The sequence below is a fragment of the Puntigrus tetrazona genome, chromosome 25 (assembly GCF_018831695.1).
Source record: "Puntigrus tetrazona isolate hp1 chromosome 25, ASM1883169v1, whole genome shotgun sequence".
NCBI classification, from domain to species: domain Eukaryota; kingdom Metazoa; phylum Chordata; class Actinopteri; order Cypriniformes; family Cyprinidae; genus Puntigrus; species Puntigrus tetrazona.
In genome coordinates, this window is record NC_056723.1 from 15,732,311 (window position 1) to 15,751,816 (window position 19,506).

The 19,506-nt window shown below is 38.1% G+C and overlaps 2 protein-coding genes across 7 annotated transcripts; both read right to left on the bottom strand.

Annotated features, from left to right (window-relative positions):
• Nucleotides 1–1,837: 1,837 nt before the first annotated feature.
• On the bottom strand, nt 1,838–7,544 carry LOC122330550. 2 transcript variants are annotated; one of them, XM_043227665.1, is made up of 5 exons: nt 7,481–7,544; nt 6,953–7,041; nt 6,051–6,137; nt 4,775–4,956; nt 1,838–4,690 (listed from the first exon to the last, which is right to left on the bottom strand). In XM_043227665.1, the coding sequence occupies exons 2-5, from the start codon at nt 7,029–7,031 to the stop codon at nt 3,818–3,820; spliced, it is 1,221 nt and encodes a 406-aa protein (XP_043083600.1). In that variant the 5' UTR covers nt 7,032–7,041; nt 7,481–7,544; the 3' UTR covers nt 1,838–3,817. The 2 variants fall into 2 exon arrangements, with proteins under 2 accessions (XP_043083600.1, XP_043083599.1); XM_043227664.1 differs by having other exon boundaries at nt 6,953–7,482.
• Nucleotides 7,545–10,218: 2,674 nt separating this feature from the next.
• On the bottom strand, nt 10,219–19,270 carry syt8 (synaptotagmin VIII). 5 transcript variants are annotated; one of them, XM_043227669.1, is made up of 11 exons: nt 18,549–18,564; nt 18,347–18,421; nt 18,179–18,253; nt 15,759–15,885; nt 15,357–15,526; nt 14,621–14,716; nt 14,160–14,327; nt 13,838–14,005; nt 12,904–13,021; nt 12,249–12,382; nt 10,219–11,798 (listed from the first exon to the last, which is right to left on the bottom strand). In XM_043227669.1, exons 4-11 carry the CDS (start codon nt 15,856–15,858, stop codon nt 11,559–11,561), a joined length of 1,194 nt encoding a protein of 397 aa, XP_043083604.1. In that variant the 5' UTR covers nt 15,859–15,885; nt 18,179–18,253; nt 18,347–18,421; nt 18,549–18,564; the 3' UTR covers nt 10,219–11,558. The 5 variants fall into 5 exon arrangements, with proteins under 5 accessions (XP_043083604.1, XP_043083601.1, XP_043083603.1 ...); XM_043227666.1 differs by having other exon boundaries at nt 18,347–19,270; XM_043227668.1 differs by having other exon boundaries at nt 16,735–18,253; nt 18,347–19,270.
• Between the last annotated feature and the right edge of the window lie 236 nt (nt 19,271–19,506).

The following is a 19,506-nucleotide window of genomic DNA, read 5'->3' on the forward strand; positions in this document are numbered from 1 at the left end:
GTGGGTTAGCTGGGTGAATATTATTTTTGCATTGTGAATAATAATAATAATCTAATTATGTGGTTAGGATTCTCCATTGGGCAAATGTCACATACAAAATTAATAATCACATTCCATAATTCAAGTTTGAATATTCACATTCCGTATTAAAATTCCAACCGTCATGACTAGGAATGGAAATGAAAAGAAACTTAGATTCTCTTTAATTTAATTTGAGGAATAAATACTTGGGAAAAAGTAATTCATTCTTATTGTTAACCACAGATTAATTGCTATTCTATGTACCCATAAGAAAGTGCCAGATGTAACACATGGAAAAATAGTCAGACGATATCACTCCAGTATCACCAATAAGTCTATAATAAACAAAAAGACCCATATTGCAAATTTTCCAAAACCTAAATCATAGCAGCATCTTTACCTTCCATTTTCATCTCAGCAAATTAACTGGAAGGAATATCAACTGCAATTTGATCTCTACAAAGCAAAGCCAGGCAGGTCTAAAGAGACGGGAAACACTAATGCTCATTGAGTATGTGAATACATACAGAGCAGCATTTCCAACTGTTCTATTTTTGTTTCCCAACGGCTGGTCTGGTGCTGATGGCTACCTGGGACTCTCAGACCCCAGGCATTCAAATATAGTGGTGTAATTGGTACAGCTGTCAAACAGAGAGCCGGATGAGTCTCTGAAATGTGGCAAATAAGGACCATAATGAGTTTCAGTCAATTTTTAGAATTCGTATGTGGGAATGTTGGGGGGGCGGGTCTCTTCCATTTTTTTTTTTTTTTTTAAAGAATGTCTTGAATTAGTAATGTGTCGAACTCTACCATTACCAATACAATTCATTTAGTCGATTTTAATAACTTAATCCTAATATAAAGGAACAAGTTTTTTATTTTTTGGCTCATTCTTCAAAAACGCCTCTGGCTTGCTTGGTTGGGGACACTTAACTTCTAGTGACTATCGTTGAATTGACTACAGAGACCGTCTCTGCATTTAATAAGAAATTGGTCACTCTCGTCATTATACATCCCTGTCATTATACTGTACAGTGCTTTGATGCAACCTGTGTTGTTAAAAGCGCTATATAAATAAAAATGATTGATTGATTGATTCTCCAACTCCTTCAGTTAATAAGTTGAGTTTTACCATTTTTGAATCCATTCAGCCATTCTCCGGGTCTGGCGATAGGATGTTTAGCATTGCTTAGCATGGATCATTGAATCCAATTAGATCAGTAGCATCGCATTCAAAAATGACCAAAGAGTTTTGATATTTTTCCTATTTAAAATTTGACTCTTCTGTAGTTATATTGTGTACTAAAATGAAAAGTTGCGATATGATTAGGAACTGTATTCCCATTCTAGCTTAATAATCAAGGAAGTTTGGCCACAGCAAGCACAGTGTTAACACACCCCGCCTGTGGAAAATTGTTCCTATTGGCCTAGGTCTTAGTACACAATATGTCTTGTGGTATTGATACACAAAAATGGACTTTGGCGTTTGTTTGGAGTGCATCTGATGCAAAATGTGTTCCTGTGCATATGATATGCATCTACCCCAAAACCTTAATCCAATTTCACGTTTAGCAAATTGCTAGTCCATTTTTGTGCGTAAAAGCAAAGTTTTAAAAGTTTTCTCTCATGAGATCGGGTAGTTTTTTCGGCCTACCCTACCTCTTTGAACTGTAGTACACACACAAAGACATAATTACACATTACCAAAAAAAAAAAGACTGGCCTCACTAAATAAGACACTTATTTCTTGGCTGGAATCATGTAGATCATTTACACGGCACGTTTTGTATTGAAACAAATCATACATGACAAGAAAGTCAGTGCATCAGATTCTCTTTAATATGAACATGTACAAATGCATTTTCTTCAAAAACGTGATACAGAAAATACATTGCCTCACATTATTCTGGTTTCTAACGCATTGAGAATGTTTTCTAGGCCAATAAAGTTAACCTGAGAGTTCATGTTGTTAGACCTTTTACAGGGCAAGATCAACCATCCAAAAATATAGATTTAAATAGGCTAATGAAGAAGAATAAAGCAACAGTAAATGTTCCGTTTGAATCCAAATACAGTTTTGCTAATGTCAGAAGCTAATTGCAGGCCCGTAGAAGAAGGTAATGATCACACTGATTGACGTCACCATCACACTGATTGAAGTACAGGCACTGTTCACTGTGAGCACTGCTATGAAACCTTTACAACGGCGTATTCAGATGAAACTGATCTCTGCCATACATCACAAAATTACACCAACATGGAGCATTTCCTGAACATGTCAAAGCATAAGGACGACATTTTGTCTATACCTGATGAGTGCATACAGTGTGCGCGTGTGAATGTCACAATAATCACACTGGACGAGTTCAAACAAAAGGCACCAAAACTCAGGAGGGTCTTTCTTCACCAAACTGCGCACTAAATATCAAAATAGAAGAATCAATGCTGACAAGCATAAGCCATGTCAAATATAGTTCCCCTTAACACATGTACGTCACCGGGACACATTATATTTGTGTGCAGACATCAGAAAAACAGTAGAATACTACAAACATTCAAATCTATACTAGAAGCAAGCAAAGTGTTGCAATGCGACAAAACTAGACTGATGATATTATAATCAACAACACATTCATTGATTATAATGACAGCCGTCTATGGTCAATGGTCGCTTTCATTGCAAACTAGGTATATACCTCGAAGGGAATATGTTAAAAACTGGAAACTAGCAAATGCTCTTAAATGAAAATGCACGCATTCAAGATGTCTCAGTGACGTACATTTGCTGTCAGGGTTGTTACATTTTTCTAAATGGCTAAAACTAAATACAATAGAAACCATGGAACAACAATCATTATAGATAAGCATAAACATTATCGTAATAAAAATATTTTGATCTATATTCACTGCGCAACATTAAAATCAAACTAAGCCACGTTTCAGCAAAACTTGTGCATTTCCTTGTGGTTAGTGCAATATCAAGCCTTTGCAATTGAGCATTGCTCCACAACTCTGTTTATTCATTTTCCAAATACCAACACTCCATAAAAAGGTATAAAGTGGGCCGGTTTCAATGCTTTACACGATCACAAAATTCACATTGTTTCCAAGCACTGAATTATCTGATCAAACATGTTGAATACATTTAATAAAAGACACTTAGCCTAGTAAATGAAATGTCTCCTCATAGAGGACTACTCTTTCTGTGTAGCTTTCGAACCTGGTTAAACACAGAGAAATATCAACCAACTGTCAAATGAATAAGGAGGCCAACAAAGGTTGTGCTATGTACTGCCAGATTCAATGATTAATCATGATTAGTCCTCAATTTGTCCTCAGCGTGTTTGAGATGTTTAGTTGATATAGTACTCCATTTTGACGTTTCAGCCTCAGTAGTGTTGTTTTCAGCCATAAGACATTGTTTCATCTCCTGAGAGCTCCCACTAACTTCTTCCTCAACATAAACCTGCACAGCATGGCTATGTACCCATGTGAAGAAGAATAAACAGGAGATATATTCCCAGTCAAATCTCATTGTTTAGCAGCTGCACAAAGCATGTTTGTTCTTGTTTCGTTTAGCCAGAAGCAAGACGAATGACTCAAATTCCCAGGCTTTGCTTTGCTAAAATGGCCACAGAACAGCTTAAAGTAAATTTTCACAGTTAGTGCTCATACCATGACATCCAGCTAAGTTAAAACACAAAAAAGCTGCCTTTCACTGTTAACAGAGGAAACAAATGTTCAAAATAAAAGCACAAACTACAAAAAAAAAAAAGAAGTTCCCCAAGGTTCGCTATCAGGTCCAAGCCACTTTCCGGGAGATGGCCTGTTTAAAGCACTCCGGGTCCGTGTTCCCACCTGGTCTCAGAGCTCTTTCGAGACTTACAAGAACGTTCTGATGGGACTCTCGAATGTTGACCGGGTGTTTGGCTCTGAGCAACTCGTACGCAGCAATAAGCCTCATATTTTGTTTGACCATGAGGTACTGAATAATGCAAGTGGGGGCGAGGGAAAAACCATCACGACAATGCACCAGCACTCGCTTCCTCTTCTCCGTGGAGGCATCAATACACTCATTGATGTCATCGAAACAGCGGTGCTTGAGTGCCAGCCCTTCTTGGACCGTGTCTGGAAGGTCACTTATGTCCACTTTGAGCCGAGACCAACTATGCTTGACGCCCCTTGAACAAGTGCAAGGAATGACTCTCAAACAAGTCTCTCCGGGCAGGCTGCTCATGTCGATGATACTGTCGATATTATTGCGGCACAATGTACGTCCGTTATAAGCCGCATTTAGGTTTCCCACATAAATGTAGTCTGTAACCTTCGATATGACAGGTTCTGAGTACTGAAAGTGCTCAGGGACGCTCTGCTTGGGTTCTGGAGTCTCTGGTCCTGTTTTGGCACTGCCGGGACCAGCTCTGCGACTGTAGTTGCGCATTTTCTTAGATCCGGAGCGGGAAGGTGGATTGGAGTCGGACTCAGAGCTGCTGTTCCAAGGTGGGGAGAAGAGTGAAAAGCGACTTGAGGACTTGCTCTTGGTGAGGTGCTCCACCGGGCTGGAGAGACCAGAGCTGGAGGTGGTGGTGGAGCCAGAAGCGCAAAAGAGAGATGCTCTTTCCAGGGAACCCGTGCTGCTAGCTGCTCCAGCACTATGGGCCTGCTCCATCTGATGGACAAAATCTCACGTTAAGACGGGTAACTCAAACTAAAACAAGTAACGAGCAGTTGACTTGAAAGCACTTTCACCTACCTGAGCCTTAAGGTTGTTCTTCCATTCCTGGGTCTCCAGAGCTTTGAAGCGTCCATTGCTGTCAGAGGACACTGAAAGACAAAGGGGCCGATGGGTCCTGGGGGGTAGCTGGGGTGTTAGGGCCATGGCAAGCGGCCGGGTGTCAGGCTGCTCGTTCCTACTCATCAGATCTGGACAAGAACCTTAGATACAGATCAGAGTGGTTGAGGTCAGAACAAGAACAAAAGCAAAAGAATGCGCTTAAAGACAGTTTACTTAGTTTAATAACCTTCGTGTTTGATTTAAAGAGGTCTGTAAGGATGCATTTAAATATGCATCAACAACTGGGTTGTGAGAAAGCAAGACGATTGGATAGATAGAAAGCCAATAAAAATTCAGGATCTTCTAAAACCTGTCCAACAATGCAAAAGTCACTAATCTAGACACTTCTCAGATCACAGAGTAATTATTTTAAAATCAAGTCATTTCAATCATTATTTATCGGTGCACATAATTTAAATGAGTATCGTTTCCCATTATTTCTGCACAGTGAAAATGTACAAAAGCCGTGAGGTTTAAGATGTTCTGTTGACATTCTGGTGATTGTGGGCATTACGAAATCTCCCAATGAAGAACAAGAGCTCCACTTCAGCTGTTCTTAAGTGCTCAACCGGCTGATAGGAAGCTGCCCTTAAGTTTCTCCCTATAAGGCACCTGTCTGTCAGCGAGTGTGTGTGATTCAATGAGGATGCTCATTAATGGAGCTGAGAGTTTGTTTGATCCAGGAAAACACGACTCGGGCATTAATACACCCACATATCTCACTTCAGACAGCCATTCCATCGTTTTATTGTTCCGCCGATTGACTATGTGCATGTTTGTTAACACGACACAGCGCTAAACAGCAAAAATGACTAAATCTGCCCGAGGATTCGTTCAGCTGCAACTAAATTTAAAGTATCTGCATATTAGTGAAAATAAACCACCACCGTCAACAATGCTAAAAGACTCTCATGCAATATTGTCAGTTAATTACATTAATAACATTTCCATACAATGAGTTATTTTAAAGGAATTTGCATATACAAGCACGTACATACAGACACTCTTCAATATGATGGTTTTTTTTGGTAAAGATTTAATTAATTGTAAAAACACTTTCGTTCAATTTACACTTAATCATTTTGCCAAAGGTTTGAACACTAAAAAGTAAAAAACTTGTTAAAAAGTGATATAAACACAGCATATTAATGACATAAAAAAATATTACATAAATTTACATAAACACAGTGCTTACCAGTGGCACATGCTGAACGAGAAATTGGCTGGAGCTGCAAACGATTGCGAATCTTGAGAGAGTTGAGCAGATTTTTTGCAATCATGCCTGAATAAAATAGACCACAAGAAAAAAAAAAGGTTGCCTGAAACAAAATCAAAACCAGCAATAAATAAAGAAAACACAAAAATGGAGGTGGTTTATAGATTATGTCTGCAACAATCATCCAATTAATTCAAATAGGTTCTATAAAATACTGGTTCAAAGGTGTGGCTATTTTTAATTGTATTATTTATAAAAATAAATAAATCAAATTTACAAAAGATGAAAATGCAAATTAAAAAACCCAATAATAATAAAAATGTGTTATTTTACTATAAAAATTTAGAAAGTAGAAAGAAATGATTATAATGAATAAATAATAAATAATAACTAATAATAAAAAAGAATAATTTTCTGTGAAAATCTATAAATGAACAAGACAGTCTGTGTACGTGACACATACTAAATATTAAAACATTTGAAATCACCCATAACATTTCCCATAACTCCCCAGAGACCCATGTGATGCATCGCACTTAATTATTTCATTGAAATACTTGCATTTGTCCTTAATTTGTAAACGGTTACATACATTGGGGTGTCTTGCATGACATTTAATTGTTAATGTTTGCCATTATTTCAGCATTACACATGCTATCTAGACGGTTTGTGGCTGTAATGCATCACTATTGTACTTTTTGTTAACAATTAGTGATTATCAACACACTTTAAGCTGAACTTATTGCCTAAAACTTTGCAGATGTTTACATTTTTACAGTGCTTGCTTTTGTGTTACATTGACACAGATTTAACAACATTAAAAGACATTTCAAAACCGCAGTCCCTTGTTTCCAAAAAGCCAGGTTTGAGGCAAATCTCACCATTTTGTTTGGACTGCTCTTTCTTATCCAGCTGATGAGGTGCCATGATGTCTCTGCTCCATTTTTCCAGCGTTTCCATCTTCCACCCCCTGCAAACAAGCCCAATAACATTTCCATTGCCATTTAACGTTATTTCTCTCCCTGAGTGTTGTTTGCGGTGTGAGGCATGCATATGCTGGTCAGATGTGTGACTGCAGTAAAGGGACAGACGGACACCCCCGCACTCGAGCGTTCCAGGACTTCAGTCTGTTACACAAATGCATGGCGTGATTTCACGATCTAATGCTGCTTTTACGCCGCCGAGCGCAGGCACGGTTATATAAACGCACAGTGAACGGCTCGGGGGGGAAATCATCGTTTACGTCTCATCGGATGTGTTCGTGCAGCTCCATCCGGACCGCGCGCGCGGCAGCCCTGCGTGCACGCGACCCGAAACACCAGCGAGCAACGGACGGGAGACGCGCATGCAAGACATTCAAAACATTGGTGAGCGGACAACACATTAAACATAAGATCGCTTCAACAAACCCCAGCCATTCATCTTTGCAGCGCTCAGCTGAATGAAGCTCACGTGGACAACTGACGTCACGGAAGCGACGAGCTGTGCTTCATGGGAAATGTAGTTGTTTCGACTGAAGCGGGAAGTTGACGAATCGCACCTTGAGGGGAATTTGTCTTGCATTTATATTAAAGTATGAAGGTAAGTGTACGTTTAGTTGCTGATAATGCACCACTATGATGATTGATGAGCGCGAAGCTCGTGTCGAGGTAAATTAACTGGACGAACAAACACGTTTTCGCTTTTTACGTTAATATTGACACGTGTATACATACTCAATATTAGCCCCTTGGGTAATATGAGCTCATAAAAAACTGCAAAAAATGTAACAGCGTAATTATAAACTACATTAGACAGCATATTTATCTAATTTCTAATTTTAGCAACGTGATTCTAGCCTACATTTGATTGTTTAAATGGAGAAATGTGAAAATGTAAATTCTTACAAGAACAAATTTCTGATTAATAAGTTAAAAATGGCAGTTTAAAATGAATATTTTTAGTAAATTATTTATTTGTATTGTTGTATATGTTAATTATTATTATTTGTGCTTCTTAAATGTTGATCTTTTTCACTTTTGATTAAATCTTAATGCTTACAACGTAAATCCTGTACAGATATAAAGTACAATTTTTTTTTAACCTAATATGTTAACGTGAGTCTATAAAATATGTGCAAAATATGAAAACATGATAAATGGTTAAAAATTAAAAGCAGTTTGCTATTCTGTGATTTGTGTGTGTGTTTCTTCATTTCTTTTGACTGTTTAAAAACAGCCTAGGAATAAACTTAGAAATCTAAATGAATATTTACTGTCGTAAAATGTATTTTCCCTTATCACACGATACTGAATGATTATCATATATGACCCTGGACCACAAAAAATCGTAAGTAGCACAGGTATATTTGTAGCAATAGCCAAAAGTACAAAATATGGGCAATAATGATGCATTGCAATCATCAATTTGCAAAAATCAATAGGATATTCAGTGTAGATCATGTTTCATGAAGATGTTTGAGATAAGAAATTTCCTACTGTAAATATATTTTAAACATCATTTTTGATTAGGAATATGCATTGATTCCATTTAGAATTTTCTTAATATTTGCTACACACATATATGTATATGTAGTACGTTTTATATATTTAGTAAACAAAGCACATTGCAAAATAAAGAAACTCTGTCGAATAACCCAAACCTCTTACCTTGTTTTGCTGCTGCTGATGATGCTGGAGATGCTGACTGAAAGCTCTTGTTATCTGTGCTCAGGATAATCACAGACAGCTTCAGGCAGCTTCAAGTCTCCAGGAAACCCCTCCGGATCCTGACGTCACACGCTGCTCTCTAGTAACAGAACTCCACCGGTAACTCCATTCACGATTTCACAGCAAGGCTCCTCGTGCAGAATTGGAAAGCTGCAAAATAACTGTTCAAAACAGAAATGACCCAGCAGCCTTATTATAATTTGAGAGCTAGACGCCAACAAATGCGATCAATAAGTGCATTGATGACGGACGAGGATTTTTCAGGGGCCGCCGATGCGTTTCATGGCCAACAAACGTTATAATAATGAGACCGCTTGGTAACGGACCCTCATAAACGCTGGATAAAATGCGGCCGGTGGGTGGTACAAGGCTTGATTTACATAACAAAGGCTCGGCCTGTGCTCCTTCGCCATTCAGTTGCATATAATCTCTGAATTACTTATGACCTGGTTCTCTCATCTGCCCGTTTTTTCCCCACCTGCTTCAGAGGTGTGGTCTCCTGCCCACAAAGAAATGGAGATGCGAGACTTGCAAATGAGAAGATGTGTTTTATAAAGGTGCTTAAGACCAAATCGGTGGTATCTGGATTACCTTGTATGGTTGTAGCTGAAGTGTACCGTACACGCAAACAATTCTGAGCAATTCGTTCGTTGGATTTCAAGATATATTAGAATGATTCCTGAACGATCGTCATGTGACACTGTAGACTGGAGTAACGATGTTCTGCATCACAGAATATATATATTCAAATATAAGCACATTTTTTAAATTGTAATAATATTATTTCACAATATTACTGTATTTTTGAACGCAGCGTGGCTGTATCCTGCACAGCATGGAAAGCTATATTCCTTTGATCGGAGATCAAAGCTGATCTCTAGTAGTAGAGGAGACTCTAAAGGTCATGTCGACGGTGTTTACTTTCTCTGCTGATCACAGACCTGCTGTGTGCTTGCTTTTGTGATGGTTAAGAGAAATGGGTAATGGAGAGCCCAGCAGAATCAGCTGGAAGTGCTCTATAGTGTTCTTTTCGATGCCATTTTTGCGTAAATGCATGCATAAAATAATCCTTGGTAACACTTTAGAACACTTTCTTAATTACTGCAGAACTAATAAGGAATTATCGGCTACTAACAGGTAAAAAAATGACACTTAACTCACTACTGTTAACTACTAACGAAGACGTTTTAACTAATTAATATGTAATACAATTTTATGCTTGTGTTAAGTAACAGTTAGCTAATCAGTTAGTTCTTCAGTCATTTCTTATTAGTTTTGCAAAGTAAGAAACAGTATTCTAAAGTGCTTCCAAGTTAAGTAACTATGTATATATTTATAATACATTTTAAAAACATTTTTGATCTGCATAACAACTCACTAACTCAGAACACCTTAGTTAACGCACACCAGTTTAACCATTCTGGTATCATGGTAGAAAGTTTTAAATAAGTGCAAAAAAACCCCATTTATTTGTGTAATGTTAATTTTGAAATGCTTAGGTTTCATTGATTTCGTACAAAGAGAACAGATATCGATCGAAGGAATTAAAGAAGGCACGTAAAGTGCTCGACCGTTTTCCGGCGTGCTTGTTGAAAATAATGAATTCTGAGTTACACATTTCAAAAAGTACCTGAGTGTTTAAAACATGACTGTGCAAAAGCGACTAATGAGTTCTCCAGCCTTTAGCTTTCTGTAAACCTGCTCAATAGAAGAAACCTCATTAAAACGCTGTAATTGGCCCACATGTGTGCTGACAGCCTGATATTCACACCCTTATCTAGCGCTTACTGTAATCACAAGAGAAATCAACGTGAGCCTGTGTGTGTGTGTGTGTGTGTGTGTGTGTGTGTGTGTGTGTGTGAACTCGTCAAACCCGATACGACTGTCTCGCGCCTGCATTTTTAACACCTCAGCACTAAAACGTATCACCATTTTATCCCAGGCTTCAAAACATAAGAAGGTTTAGCACGTGCATCTCTATATTTGCTTTTGAAGTTTTCCTTTCTCTTTGGAGTGCTACAAGCTGTTAGTTGCATAGATAGCATCCCTAAAGATAGAGCTGGAGATATTCTTTATAAAAGTTATGGCTTGACTTGAAATACTCAGATGTGTGTTCAGAGCATTTTACGGGGAACTGCTTCCTGAACCTGGAGAGCAGTCTATGCTGGCTGCGTACAGAGGCTATAAAGTGGAGCGATTCGAACGTAGGATTTTTAGTAAGCATGTTTTATCATATGCAGAATCTGCTTACTATTCAAACGTGAGTTTTGATCCGTGTAGAGGAATGTTAGTTGTTTGTCGATTCTCTGATCACAAATGCATATGTGTTACACAGAATATGGGACACGGTGTAAAGATTTCCGTCACGCGCTTGAGGTAATCGGCCAATCACAACGCACTGGATAGCTGGCGGGGCTAAGAGGAGAAACAATAATGTACAGTATGTGGAAAACAATGTGTTTTGAAACTTAAACCGCATAAACACTTTGCATTACAGCAAATGCACCAGATTATGTTCTTTTTAGCAACATCGTACAAGCCCTTTAGGAAAAACGTTATATTTTCTATGTTAAATATAATATGAACGTATACATTTATAAATGTAAATATATATTTTAAGTATATGTGTGTACTGTGTATATACACAAAAAATGAATTGGGATTAATCGCGATCAATCGTCTGACAGCGTTATTACAAATAAAGGAAAAAGGTTGGCCGTGGTCCACAGTATTGAAATTCTTGTGAATATTGTTACGAAGGCCCAGGAATGCCGGTTTTTCAGAAGGTTTTGTTTGTGAACGGGATCTTCAGCGTGTGTTTCAAGGCCAGCGTTGTGTCCACCTGCTCAGAGGAGAGTAAAGTGTGCCACTGAGCCACAGGCTTGCGCGGGTTGGACAGCATGTCCGCCCAGTGACGCAGCTGGTTTCCTGTAGCATCACAGCCCAGATAGATCTTGCCGATCGCATCGTTTCTGCTCATTTTGTCATGATCCCACACAGAGATGACCAGCTGGACTTTCTGTTTGAGGGATAAACCGTTAATAAGAACATAAGTTACTTGACGTGGTGGAAATCACAATGTGAAATGATATTATGATATTTCAATGATTAATCACATTTCTTTCACATAATTCGAGTGTCTACAGTTTTAATTTATATCTAAATACAAACACATGCATGTATATATTAAAGAAAAATATTATGTTTATATTTTAAAGAAATTTATATATAATAAAAAATCTAAGAATATATATATATATATATATATATATATAATGTAATACATAATAAACACAGTACACACTCATTGGATTAATAGTTTGACAGCACTTAATAGATGCTTTTTGTATGTTTCTTTCAGACATAAGTCAAATCGACGATAAAGAAATTGAGAAAAAGCTCACATACTTTTTTTTAGGACAGTCATCACAACGAGTCAAGAAGTGCTCAGTTTCTAGGCTTCACTCACCTGAATCTGTTCAAATGACACTTCAAAAGTGAAAGATTCATTGAAGTACGGATTCAGTGTCTGCTTTTTCACTGATGTTTTCTTCTTCTTCCACTTTTTCTTATCCAGGATCAACTGAACTTTCACGTAAGGGTCTACAGAACAAAAGCAGAACGATCAACCCGTTTCTAAGCTAAACGTACTCTCTGTAGCTGAAGTAATGCATAATTAAAAAAAAACAACAGAAGCTCATTTTTTTTTAACTCAAGTTTACTGCCTGTAGCAATATTTCTGCGAAATTATATATAACATTGCTTCTCAGGCTTTGAACGCCTCCAAAACAAAATGTTCAGTAGGTGGCGCTAAAAGCACATTTTCTTTTATCTGAAACAAATAACGGGTGGCATGTTTTTCTGCTTTAGCTTGCTTTTACAAGTCTGTGAACTCTTTTATCACGACTCTCTTACTTCAGCTTTTCATCGCAAATGCAGAGCTGTACCAGATGAGCTACTGAGCAAGTTTACTATATGAGAAAAGCAATTTAAGGTGTTTTACTGCCAATTGTTGTTCGTTTCATTGTTGGTATGTTTCACAAACATTATTTTTCTGTGAGGACATTTTGTTTCTGTCAGTACTGACTGCACACTAGACTTTTGAGGATACTTCAGTATGTCACCTGAAGAGCCGCCTTGGTCCATCCTCTTCAGGTTCTTGGCTTCCAGTATGATCACAGTGAATTTACTACTAGCTGGGACATAACGAAGAGAAAAGCAGATCTCTCCCAGATGTTCTTGCTGCAATACGGGCACAACATGTAAGACGGGATTACACTTGCTGCATTGAACAGTTGCATTATGGGGAGCTCTCTTATGCCTGTTGTATCTCGTTGAGGCTGTCTTGATTTTCATTGGTGACTTGCATGGGGTCATAATGTAAATTGTCAAGAACCGAGTGCTTGCGTATGGAGCCCTGCACATGAGATGCAAAAAAAATGTGCACATAATATACATATTTGGTCCTTTGGTTTACTAGATTGTGCGCCACAATTTACTAATTTAATAAACTGCGCTCTCAGTATAATTGTTTGTGTACGCTCTCGAAAAATCCTGCACACAAAATAATCAGTACTTGTAGTCTACTTCCTGTCTGCGTATGCATTCTCATGTTGCTGCTCATTATCATGAGTCACGTCATGTACTCTGACGTTACGAAGACGCATGATTATATTGAGTGCATGATTTACTTAAAATAAGAGAAGGAATTAGTAAATCTTGTGCACAATCTAGAAAATCAAGGGAACTATTTAATATATTTTGTGCAAAATGTATATATAGATTTATTTGCATGTCGTGTGCAGGGCAAAGATGGCAGATTTGAGTTTGTCACCATTGTGCTATTCACTGTAGGACATATAAGGTTGCTCCAGGAGCACTCACTTTTAATTTTACATGATGTTCTCTATGGTCACGTGATGGAAACAAAATAATTTTGTAGGAGCATCATCCATAATGCAGTAACATAAAGAGTACCTCTGAGGACCTCTGATTTCATTTAAATAAATATCATTTATGTGAGCTAACTGCACTGAGAACGTATTTGGCGAACCGAACCTCATGTTTGGACGCTTGGCTCAGATCTCTCCACTCCTCTATCACATGATTCCAGTCCACGGTGGACAGATCGAGTCTGATCTCACCGATGATGTCGTGTTTGGAGAACCTGTTGAAGTCATACACTTGCATCACCAGTATCGACTCGGTCAGCTCCTTCTGAGGGATCTACGAGCGATGAAAAGGTGTTTAGTCATTTTAAATAGGCCGTACGTTTAACAGCTCCAGTTTAATGAACTCATCAGGTCATTGAAAACAGACTTTTCCTAGTTTAATCCACGCCCATATGACAAAGCATGATTTTATATGCTGCGTGGTTTACCTGATATTTGAAGTTCTCGTTGAACACTGGGTTAAGGGTTTTCCTGAAGACTTTCGTCTCAAATGTTTTGGACTTGTTGGGAAGAATGTAGACCTTCACGTAAGGGTCAGATGTTCCTCCTGAGTCCATCGCTTTCAAGGCGGCGGCTTCTTTTATCCCTACAGTCAGCTGATGAGAAATATGGTAGAGTACATATATGATTACAAGTGTTTTAGGACGGTTTTTAACTACACACATACGGTATTTTTGAAATATTTACATGTAATTACACATATATAATTTTCTGAAATATATACTTGTGTGTATATTTTTATATACATAATATATACACAGAACACACATAATGTTAAAAACTTTTTTTTTAATTGTGATCAATTGTTTGACAGCACTACAGGATATATGCATTTTGGAACGAACAGATGTATGAAGCAGGTGAATGAATGTAAGAATGATATAATTACCTCTGATCTGGATGCGTTGAACTCCAGTGAGTACTGCAGTTTTCCTCTGTGCTGGTCAGCTGAGCCGTACTCCACGTCTTCTGTCTCAGGCTGGACCTGTCAACACATCCAGTGTCCTGTTACTGAACGGACTTTGCCTTTTTTTTAGAAACGTAAAGGAATGGTTCGCCCAAAAATGAAAATTTGAGAATTTGTTCACTCTATTTACACTTGAAAGTTTATTTGTTGATCAGAACAGATTTGGAGAGATGTAGCATTGCATCACTCTCACCACTGGATGCTGTTGAGTAAATGGGTGCCGTCAGAATGAGAATCCAAAAAGCTTCACAATAATTCACAAGTAATTGATACCGGTACATCAGTTAACATCTTGTTTCTTATAAACACCCAGATTTTCACTGAAGCGCTGGAGGGATGTGGATTAGACTCACTGACGGCACCCATTCACTGCAGAGGATCCATTATTGAGCAAGTGAAGTAATATTATATATCTCTTTAAATATGTTATAGTAAAGAAACTCATCTGCATCTGGGTGAGTAAATGTTTAGCAAATGATCATTTTTGGGTGAGCTATTCTTTTAAATTAATTATTTAATTATTTAAATTTAATTAATTAATTAATTAATTGAAGTTTTTAATGATGCTTAAGACTTTGGTTTCTTGGAAAAGTAATCTTATTGCCAACTAGGAGAACAATTTAATCAGCATTTACGAGCACGGACGAGCATCTCTCACCAGTGCTGCTGTTGTAGTTCCTGACATCCCTTTCATACTGATCTTCTCGTCCGGCTTCTTCTTCCTCTTCTTTTTCCCTTTGCAGCAGCATTTCGCGCAGCAGCATATCACGCAGATAAGAACGAGCAGGACGACGGCAGCAAATATTGCGTAGATGGCCCATCTTGGCACTGTTGTGGCAAAAACAATATTCCATCACACCAGATACAGGAGCAAAGCAGCCGTCCAGTATAGCACCATGACACGCATCTGAAGGATGAGGCCAGACCATGGCCAGGAGACGCGAGGCAAGTTAAACTCGTAACAAGTGAAAATTGAGCAGCAAGAAATGTGCGCAAGTGGCAGAATCAGATCGGGGCCGTGAAGCAGGTGCTGAAATGAGGATTCATATGATATACTCACAAGGAATCCTGTCCAGTAAAGAGGGCAGGAAGCCTGGAGCAGCTGTTGTGGTGTTGGTGTGAAGTGTTTTAGTTGCTTTTAATGTCGGTCTTGGTGTCATGGTGGAATGGATGGGGCCAGTGAGTCACTGGAAATATACATATGAGAGATTGTTAGCGGCTGGCAAGTTATGGTTGAGTTAGTGAGCTTGTTTTGTGACGCCCCCTACTGGTTAGAATGAACGAATGGAACCGTTTTCTCCTAATTAAAGCAATAGTTCACCTCAAAAAAGGGAAATTCAGAATATAAAACTGCACCTAATGTTTACATTTAGTTCTGGAATTGCTTTGCTGAACATCTGTTGTGTTGCACTGAAAAACTGAGGATGAACAAAAAACGATGGCCAGGTTTTACATTTTGAGTGAGCTATTCCTATTGAAAATCATTCATTTCCATTTAATAAGTTAGTTGCGACTTTTTATCCCAATTCAGATATTTAGAGACAAATCCAAACGAGATTAAGTAAATACATTTGCAATTGAAAAACATTAGAAGTTACAAGTCTTCCACGAGGTTATAGCTAGTAAACTCTCTTTAAACTTTGTGTTGCTTGACAAAAGGAGCGTGTCGTCGCCACCAAAGTTAAACATGCTAGTGTTGACAGCCACCTGCAGTCCATTAAACTGGGTGTGCTTAAAGTGTACAGATAACATTCTTTTTCAGCAAAACATTGTAATAAAAATGAAATAGCGCTGCCTTGAGAATACAATAATAAGATTCTGCCATACTTCAACGAGACTGTTGCAATCCTGCAGTAAAGTACTGAAATAGACCGGGTCTCGGTTTCGAGGGAGGAAAAAGAAAGTGTGTAAATAGTGCAGAATACATTATAATGTCCGATAATGATTTTAACAAAAGTAACGGAATGGAGCTATTATCAAAAACACAAAATAGCCGAGCGTAACATTTACGGTACATGGATTTAAAAACGGCTTACTTGTTCAGTTTGGATATGGGTTCCACGGTTGCTGTTTAAAACATGAAGAATAATATTCTGAAAAATATGAACACATTCCTAAACCGTTACGGCTACAGAGAGGGGAAGGAAGTCACTGCCCACTGCAGAAGCCGAATCAGCTCAGGAAAGAGCCATTATGTGCCGTTCACTGATCAAACGGAGCAACTACTGAGGCTTTTATTGAAAACAGTAGAATTGGTTCACTCTGATATTGACTGTATTTAAGATATATCAGATTATATTTCCAAAACATGCTTTAAGGTTATGGGGAGTACAGGCCATAGACAGGGAAACACACTTGATGGCTGGTCGGCATATCACAGAACACTTTCTCTCTCACACACACACACACAGGCTTTTATGAGTTATAGGGACGCTCCATAGGCATAATATTTCTTTATACTATACAAACTGTACTTTCTGTCTCAAACCTCTTCCTAAGCCTACCCCTCACACTAAACGTTCTGTCATTTTAGATTTTCAATCAATTAATCAATATCTGTACAATTTATAAGCTTTAGGGGTGTCACGATATACCGCTATTGACCACAATAACCGCGGTGTGGAAAATCGAATATCGTGACACCCCTAATAAGCTTGTTTCCTAAATAATGTCCCTTCAAGGTCAAAGAAGGCCATTGGTGAATTTAAAAAAAAATATTTTGTTTTTTTTTCTCACAAGATAACATAGAATTACTAGATTTTGAGATAAAAAAAACAAACAAGAAATAAAAATAAAAAAATTAACCAAACAGGCAAACAAATAGAGAATTCTGAGGAAAGAGTTCTGAGCTAAAAACGTGAGATTCAAACTTGGAATGGCGAGAAAAAAGAATTTATATCCCACAATTCTGATTTTATATAAAAAGTCTCATAATTGTTTCATAATTGATCCCTTCCATAAAGTAAAGTAAAATTTAGAGACAAATCAAAATGACATTAAGCAAATACATCTGTAACTGAAATAAGAATAATATTAGAAGTTCCAAGTCTTCCCGCAAAGGTTTTAACTTATACCTAGTAGCTCTTTAAACTTTGTGTTGCTTGACAAAAGGAGATTTACTGCTAGTTTGTTCCCCATAATGCAGGGAATACCACACACACACATTTACAGATTATTCATTGTCTCCAACTCACCGTATTATTAAAAGTAAATGCACAGCAAGACAGGGAGAACACGCGAACAGAAAAGACTTCTCAAAGTTTCTCACACAGCAGTCAAACCCATAATATTATACGTCCCCTTTTTCCGGCACCCCGTTATCATGTTCCCATATATTTTGCTAAATGTCATCCAGTATAACAAATACTCCCAGCATGTCCTTTTTATTTACAGAGTTAGGCCTGAACTTGACCAGAACGTGTTGAATCCAGCTGAATCCTGTCTAGAAATGACACTGAAATACACAATAACTCAACTTGCCTTTTTCACCCTCCACTCCCTGGTCCAGTTGTTGTCTCGTCCGGCGGTATTCAACAATTAAGTCATTGTCTTGTGCTGGAATTCAAAAGTAGTTAGACGGCCGCTTAAGACGGCTCTCATCGACGGCGTTTCTTCAGTATAGAAAGAAATGGTGGGTATCTGCCACACCTCAATAATACACAAAAACTGCCTTCGCATGTTCTCTTACAGGACTCGGTTAACACCTCGTGTGAAGTTCAACCGCTGTGGAGGAAGAAACACAAACAGCCAAGTATAAGATATATTCAAACACACTCTTAGGGAAGAGCCGAATATCATAATGCGTGAACAGCTGAAATAAGTTGTGCTGCGATGAGCAGTGAGAACATACAAACATGACTGGAAATTGCAGCAGGAACCAGTCTTGCCTCTTGCTACTGTTTAAATATTAACCTGATCCTGCGGGAAGTCGTCTCGAAGCCAATGTATGTATTTTTATTCCAAGGCCATTTATCTCTTTAAACCCATGTGAGACATTTTATAGCTACGAGTTGTGAATTACTAAATGATGTTCGTTGACTCCCTGTTTATTGATTCATATTCCTCACAATAATAAATAGCCCACCCCAAATGGGTCGTTCCAAACCAAAGTGCGCAAAAATTGGAGCATTTGGAACGAAGGATTGACGGACACTTCGCTCCTTTCAGCTTTCAAATTTTTTTACTTTTTTAGGAATTCGAACAATAAATGTAGTGTTGTGGCAGATCGCTGTAGAGCCTCAAGAGCACTTCAGACAATTTTCATATTTCCTTAAAGTGCGGAATAAACGTGAATGAACATCAGAATGCGTTTCTATTTAGCCATAGAAAGATATCGCTTCAGTACACACCGGTTTCAAGGTAACTCTGTCGATGTGTTTGTAAAACAGCTTGCTACATTCAGTGTTTTGATTGGCGAGATCGCCTGCCAATCAAGCTCTTTGCAAAGGGCCAATGGACCAATCAATAACACTTTCTAATAATATATTCATAATAATCTACAAAATGACCAGTATTTTACCAGAGTTGCAAGAAATGTTTATACTGATATCAATCAATCATTTTTATTTATATAGCGCTTTTAACACGGGTTGCATCAAAGCACTGTACAGTATAAAGGGATGTATAATGACGAGATTGAACAATTTGTTATTAAATGCAGAGACGGTCTCTGTAATCAATTCGTCGATAATCACTAGAAGTTAAGTGTCCCCAACAAAGCAAGCCAGAGGCGACAGCGGCAAGGAACCAAAACCCCATCCATACAGAAGGATGGAAAAAAAACCTTGGGAGAAACCAGACTCAGTTGG